The sequence below is a fragment of the Rhyacophila brunnea genome, unplaced genomic scaffold (genome assembly GCF_057557595.1).
Source record: "Rhyacophila brunnea isolate RB1 unplaced genomic scaffold, BYU_Rbru_1.0 scaffold_24, whole genome shotgun sequence".
Lineage (NCBI taxonomy): Eukaryota > Metazoa > Arthropoda > Insecta > Trichoptera > Rhyacophilidae > Rhyacophila > Rhyacophila brunnea.
The window spans coordinates 22,620,885-22,628,520 of NW_028232904.1; the positions used below are offsets into that span (position 1 = coordinate 22,620,885).

The following is a 7,636-nucleotide window of genomic DNA, read 5'->3' on the forward strand; positions in this document are numbered from 1 at the left end:
AGCCGCCTTGCAGCTTGAAACGTCAAACATAACATAACCTAAAATTTTATTAGTCATGTCATTGCAACATGTAGTAAAACAGATATTAATATGTTAGTACTAATCACTCGATATTGGACAGCACGCGGGGTTCTAAAACTTAAGGCTGAGGCCGTACCTATCGTAATTATTTTTTTCTCTTTCTTCTTGCATCTCAATTCTCAATATGTTATTGACGTAGGTACTGTATCTCGCTCTAAAAGTGAACACAGCCAAAAGAGTGCCTGTTAAAGAATAACACTTTTTGACAGTTCAGACGGTTAACATTTTGTAACATATTATTATATTTATTACATTTAGCTCTTTTTGGATGTTAAGTGATAGGTTAGAATAGCCTCGCAGGAGTCTCACCAGAACAGGGTTTGTGGCTGGAACCCATACATCTGTCAACCCTACTCCACAAACCTTTATTTCATTATCATACAGTCCACAAAATTATCAGCAGAGCTCTTAATATTTTTAAAACTGTTTGTATTTAATTATGCAATTCAATAACATACAAAACAATAGTTTCATTAAATAATTTATTAAATAGTATTGTCAAACATAATTTACAATTAATAATAAGTATTTGAGGTTATGATTTCATAAAAAACACTTTATTATAGTTTTATAGCTTTATTGTAGTGGTCATGATGTCCATGGTGATAATTTTCATGGTGATGGTTATCGTGATGTCCATGGTGATGGTTATCGTGGTTTCCATGGTGATGGTGGTCATCGGGTTCTTTATCGGTGTCACAGGTGTGGTAGATGGTAACGTCTCCTAAGAACATATTATCGCAGAAGAAGTCGTTCTCAACAATTGTACGATCTAGAGGGAAACCGAAGGGCATGTCTTCCGAGTAACGAGCTCCACTTCCAACTCCCGTAGCGTATATGTAGGGGAATCCAGTTCCGAAAGGTATCTTTGCTGGTTTGAAGGGAGTCACAATAGCGTATATTTGGAACTGCATACCTCCTTTTCTGCCTTTTGGCATGAGAAGCCTGAGCGGCCATCCATTGTGAGCTTCGGTCTGGTCAAGACGGAATTGTCCTTTACCGGCAAGCGCATCTGTAACCATATGGTACATATCACGGGTCTCGGTGGGATCGAAAGAATTGCCACCGAAATCTACATTCTCATGGGTGATGGAGTTCTTTCCAATTTTCAAGGCATACCTGAAGATATCTAGTTCAATAAAGTTGTGCCTGTTATCATTCATGCTGATCTTTCTACCAAAGCTGTCGTATTTTGGTCCCAAGTACATCCTGATTCTGACATCAGCATTTTTGTCTGAGATGATATCGTAAGTCACTGTAAAAGGCTTGTGGTTGAGACGGTTTTGGCGGGCGTAGAACACATAATTCTCTGTATTAGTCTCAAGCTCTCGCTTATTTAAGATGGACCCAGTAGTAATGTCATAATCGTAGTCTTCTTTGTAAGTGATAATAGGACTGAACTTAATATTGTTGATCTTGACTCCTGGAAGGCAGATCTCACTCTTAGTGTATGGTGGAAGGGAATCCTTGAAACGGTAGAAGAACCTCAAGATGCGACTGTACAGCTGGTAGAACATGGGGTCACGCAAGGCGGTCTGGAATTGTTCCAAGGCTGCTGCCAAATAGTCAGCCCTGTAGAAAGAAACATTTAGTTGTATGACCACTGACAATGTTGTTACATACAGATAGCGATATTGAAGAAAGCTTTTGTAGGCAGATCTAGATTTGTATATACCAATAGAATAAAAGCATATTGCGTTTGTAAATATATTATTTATTTACTTATTTATTTAATAAAAAATGATATTGAGTTCGTACATAACAAATTAATAATTCAAACTATTTAAAACGTAGCGTTTAGAATAAATAAAGTCATATTAAAAATACAAAGACTGACAAAACCGTGCAAATACAAACCATGGTGACGTAGATGACTTGGTATGTAAGTCGTGCTGTAATGTTAGCCAGCTCTCACATCAAAACTCGTCTTATGTGCCGAACAAACATTCCGAGAACTGAGATTCAGTGTTGCTTGTGAATACCGCGCACATCAACCTAACGACAGTCGTGCGCAGCCTTCGAAACTTATTGATATTTGAATGCGGTTATCGGCGACTTAGTATAGGAATGACCAATTCGTAAGTGTCTGAATGTGACTTCGACCCTTCGACTCGAAGCCCAAGAAAGATGCACCTGTCAATTGCAACAGCCAGATGTTTTTTTCAAACGAAACAGTCGCATTAGACAATTCTGCAGAGCTCCATTTGGCAACGTGTGTTTTGTTATTTGTGTTGAATAGCGATGACGGCACATTGACGTATTTGAAACGTTTGTTAATTAAGACGAGATGAGTTCTGATGTGAGAACCGGCTTAAGAGCAGTTTCAAAAAACGCAGGAGCGCGTTCCAGTTTGAAAAAATGCCGTGTGTTCGACTACACCACTGCATAAAACTAATATTAAATTGTTTACTCACTTATCACGTGTAGAGACTGCAGCTCCCAGAAGGTATTTAGAGATGACAGCAAGGTAGTCGAAGAATCTGATGTCTCCCAAGTCCTTATTTCCTTCGACGAAGCGACCCAAGGATTCAATATCTCCGAAATTCTTAAGATTGATGATGGTTCCATCATACTGTGCATAAAATATTAAATAACATTAATACGTTATTGACTTAAAACACGTTATGTTTACTTAGAAATCAATAAATATTTTTAAGGGATAAAATGAAATCAACAAAAGTAGCAGGGTATCAATTTTCCACATATGTGTCGCTAGATTTCAAAATCAGCCAAGTCCATAACAGATGAATAGGAGAAAAACTTTTGCTTTGCTTTGTGTTTTCTCAAATACACAGTCAAAAGGGTGAAAGTTTATATTATTTCGAGTACTTATAGAATATTTAAAATTAACAAATTCCACATTTTGATAATGCAGAAATATTAGAAAGCAGTAGTTCCTCCGCAATTCAGAAAGAAGTAAAAAAATCCTAAAGGTGGACTTGGCTGATTTTGAAATATAGCGACACATATATATTATTATAATACAATATATCAACGGTAAAATGAAACGCAATATGTTAAAATTTCTCTAAAAGTATGAGTTGGTTACAAACTTTATTGAAAAATTTAGCTAATATATTTCACAATAGGTAGTCTTTTAAATTTAATTAAGATTGAATAAATAATGCGTTTGTTGGCAAAAAAATAATTTGAAAAAGTGCTATAACTATAGACATCAGCTATTCTAACATATCACTTAACTCCAAATGCAATAAAAAAGTGATAAATGTGTTAAAAATATTAAATCACATTTATCACTTTATATATTCTGGCAGGTAGTTATCACGGAAGTTAACTGTCACACGTGCTCTTTTAACGTGACCTCTCGTGACCTTCCCAGTTGTTTTAGAGCGAGATAGAGTAGGTCAATTACATTTTGAGAATTGCGATCCGACTATTTTGAAAATTAATACTACCTACATCACGTCCACTGCCTCAACTTATGGGTAACCGTGAGCTGTCAAAAAAAATGTAGGTTGTGTTCGATTATTGTTTGAAATTTGTACAGAAAATTTTGCTTCGGGTAGGAAAACACACACGAGCACACACGAACTTGACCGACCTCCGCAAAGAAGAGATATATTTCATACGATATACGTTCCAACTTAACTTTTCGCCGTATTATGAATTATTACAGATAACCACTTAGTTTATGGAATTGCTTCCGTGTTAATTTGAAATTACTTGAAAAAAAATATTGTAGATATATTATTTTATTTATTTAGTGCATTTATGGTTTTGAAGTTATCTAATATATTCAAACACAATATTAATACAGTAGCAATTTTCTTTTGACTTAATTATTTTATCATTTCGTCGCTGTAGGATTGGTTTTTCGTATAGACCAAATGATCAGGAGACGAAAAGCAAATTTCATAATCCTATATTTAAATACGTGGAGATATTTAAATCGTTATTTTTACAGCATATGAATGATGTATTCATTACCATTACAAAGTAATTTACAGAAAAGGATTGTTCTAGTCAATTTAGATACAAAAAAAACATTCTGCAGTGAAAGGTCGATTTCGACAAAAACGGATATTCGACAAACCAATCTATAGCGACGATTTGTTAAAGGAGAAAACATAAGATCATATTCAATAGCTATCTCAAAAACAGTGAAAATTAAGTTATCTAGTTGTAGTAGTGAGGTGACTATATAATATAATATTTTATATTTAAAAAAATATATTAAATGTTATATGTTGGGGGAGGTGGGTTAAGCTTTCAGTTTGAGTAAGTGCGTCATTTAGATTAAGAACGTCATTGCAATGGTATTTATGAAAAAGATATGACCAAGATATCCACTATAACTAACTGATTTCGCGTTAAGTTCGAGATTTTTCAAAGTAACTGTATTTTTTAATATTTGTGACATACTCACCAAAGTAACGGATCCTTGGTCGATGGCTGTACGGATGCGTCTTTCATAATCACTAACCTCTTGGAGGTAATACGTATTTTCTTCGAAGACCATGTTATAGTTATTAAGCCTATACGGCATAGAATATCCGTTATGGTGTTTCACGTTAGGGTTGAAACCGATCTCGATTGGCTCATACCATGAGAAATCTGCGATCTCTCCAAGTCCGTTGGACAATCTCTCGAGGTAATAACGAGCTATCAACTGTTGGTGGACATAGTAGTACAGTTCTCCACGTCTATCCTTGTTCAATCCAAAGTCATCACCAAACATCCAGTAAGGATAATCATGGTGAAAGTAATAATAGTATGTATTGAGACCGATGTCATCGGTGAAATACGACATTCTGCGTTCAATGTCAAAGTCCATGTACCCGGAACTGTAGTTGTTGTAGATTGTGAATTCACGTTTCTTTTTATTTAACTCTATTCCGTAGATATATTCATCTTCTTCCTTATAAATGTATCCTTGGGACTTAAAATAGTTTACTTTTTCCATGACATCAGATTTGACGAAAAAGAAGGGATAGATTTCGTAAGGCGCAGGGAGTCGAATTCCTTGACAGTCCGCACGGTGGAGAACAGCAATGGTGAATGAGTAGACGAAGAGACCTTCGTTCATGTTTTCACGGGCCCAGCAAGCGGTCTTGTAGAAAGTATCGAAATCCTTAGCGTAGAAGAACAGGTTGAATAGTGCTATGGCTTCATCTCTGTATTTATCGTAGCTCAAAGAGAAGATCTTGAATTTAGGGAGGAAGCCGCCCTTTTGCAATCGTATGAATTCTTTGAAAACTCCGGGTTTCTGTAAAAAAATAAGCATGCGGCGGTAAATTTTGTCATTTTATCATATAGACAAGGATTGGAGCTTGTTTTAGTCAGGAGGCTTTAGAAGGGTGAGTTTCAGTGACCCCGAGGTATTGCGTAGAACGGTATTTATTTGAAATTAACCAAGGATTGCAATACCGGTTTTTAAAAACCGGTATCCCAATATTTTTCTATACCGAAATACTGGTTTTAAAAATCATATTATACCGATATATTATTCGGTATTAAAAGTGGAAACAGAATGTTTGTGAAGAGGTGTCACTGTACTATTTTTTATTACAACGTTTTTATTAGGTAGTATTCTTGTAATTCTTGTATTCTTAGAATTGAATTCATTTTCAGTTAATTTTGTTTTGTATGAAAAGTTATTTCGGAAGAAATCCGTAAAAATATAACACTATTATTGGTAGCTAGGGGTCTGGGGTCCTAGCAACTAAATTATTAATATATACGTGCGTTCCTATGGAAATCAATATGAAATGTCAAAATGACATTTCAGGATTCTATATTTATTCAGTGTTTCTATCAAGTACAATTTTTTTGGTCGTTTAAGCTAATCAAGTCAAGTTTATATGATTCAACAGAAAATTTAAAAACGTTGTATATAAAAAGTTCTTTTTATCTTGTAATTATTCATGTTCTGTATTATTGTCACCGTTCTGTTTCTTCATGTTCTGTTTATTCATGACGCCCTTGTGATATAGTAGCTTTGAAAATTGGTTGCAATAACTTTTCATTATTATATTTAAAAATTTTGTAATCAGTATGTAACTGTTTGTTTCCTTAATACTTTGGACGCGGAAGACGCACACGGCGCGTAATGACCAGGCGGCCGATCGATGTAATTAACGTGCATTTTAAAGGGGGCAATTAAAATCTCATTATCTATTCAGCAGCGAAAGCGTTAATAGAAAAAAAAATAAAAATAAAAAGAAAATTTTAATAAAATACCCTACCACAAAATTATTCATGTTGGCAAGCAAGTTGTACTCATTGGCAATTGTCAATTGTTCAGCAAGGGAGTTGTGTTGTATGATATGGTTTAGTAAATCGAAAATCTTCATCTGCTTCTTCAAGAACTCCATGTCGGCTATAAGTAAAAATTATGTACCCATTATGAAATTGAAACTTTATTTATAGTGGATTGGGTATAGCTAAGAAAAGTGGTTCATTTAAGTAATATAACAAGTGTATCGGAGTCTAATGATACGTTTATACCAGGATACTTATATATCGTGATATTTATTCAAATTCAAATTTATTTATTTTACATAAAATTAACATAACAAATTATAAACTTAAAGCGTTCACGACATGACAATAAATAAGTGTAAATAAAAAATACAGAGAAATGTGAGTTAATAATACAATAAGTAATAAAATAAGAAAAGAAATAAAATAAAATAACAAAAATAAAAGTAGATGGAAGCACACAGAGTGAACTTTGATAGATCCTATCTTAAAAGCTTATAAAACAACGTCCACCTAAATTCACTTTCACGTAAGTGGAATATATAAACATCCGAAGCGATTTCATTAAACATGGTTATTGCCCAATTAGCATTATTAATGGCAGGTTAGTTCTGCACCTTGGGAGAACAAACAACGGACACCCTCGATTCCTAAGGTAATTATCAGAGACACACAAGCCAACACTACCAAGAATGGCAGAGTTCAAATTTACGCCGCGTATAAGTCTGAAAAAATATGTAACTACATAAATATCCCTTCTAAATTTTAAGCTACAGTATGTAAGCATGCCTAAAAGAAAGTCAGTCGGATAGAGCCACGGATAATATCCATACAGCCGAAAGTAAAGGAGTCTCAAAAATTTCTTGTGGACTCTCTCCACCATAAGGCCGTACTTCATGTGATGCGGGGCCCAAACGATAGACCCACTCTCAAGTCTGCTTATCTCTTATGTTATGCTCTTACTCTTATGTCTGATTAGTCAATGCGCTCCCCAAACGTGTCCGGAAATTTGTACGTATGCAGTTTGCCGTATCACACTTTAGCGTGAAATGCTGTATCGGAAATATGGTCGTATATTAAAGACCGTCCAACTTCTTTGGATCGTATAGTACTGAGATAAAATTGATGTCTAAATAAAACATGATTCTCGGTTGGTCGGTTGAAGGCGCACCAAATTTAGATATTGGTGCGTACAAGTTTGATACGGTCGACAGTTTCATATACCTTGGTACTCTTGTAACTCGACATAATGATATTATAGAAGAAATCAACAAGAGAATCATGTCTGCGAAATAAATGCTACTTTGGCCTGTTAAGACATTTTAAGTCCCGC

General features: G+C 34.9%; 1 protein-coding gene across 1 annotated transcript; it reads right to left on the bottom strand.

Annotated features, from left to right (window-relative positions):
• Positions 1-641: 641 nt before the first annotated feature.
• LOC147069221 (basic juvenile hormone-suppressible protein 2-like) lies at positions 642-6,416 on the bottom strand. The gene is made up of 4 exons (XM_085951634.1): positions 6,288-6,416; positions 4,469-5,308; positions 2,496-2,653; positions 642-1,653 (listed from the first exon to the last, which is right to left on the bottom strand). Exons 1-4 carry the CDS (start codon positions 6,414-6,416, stop codon positions 642-644), a joined length of 2,139 nt encoding a protein of 712 aa, XP_085807760.1.
• Positions 6,417-7,636: the final 1,220 nt, after the last annotated feature.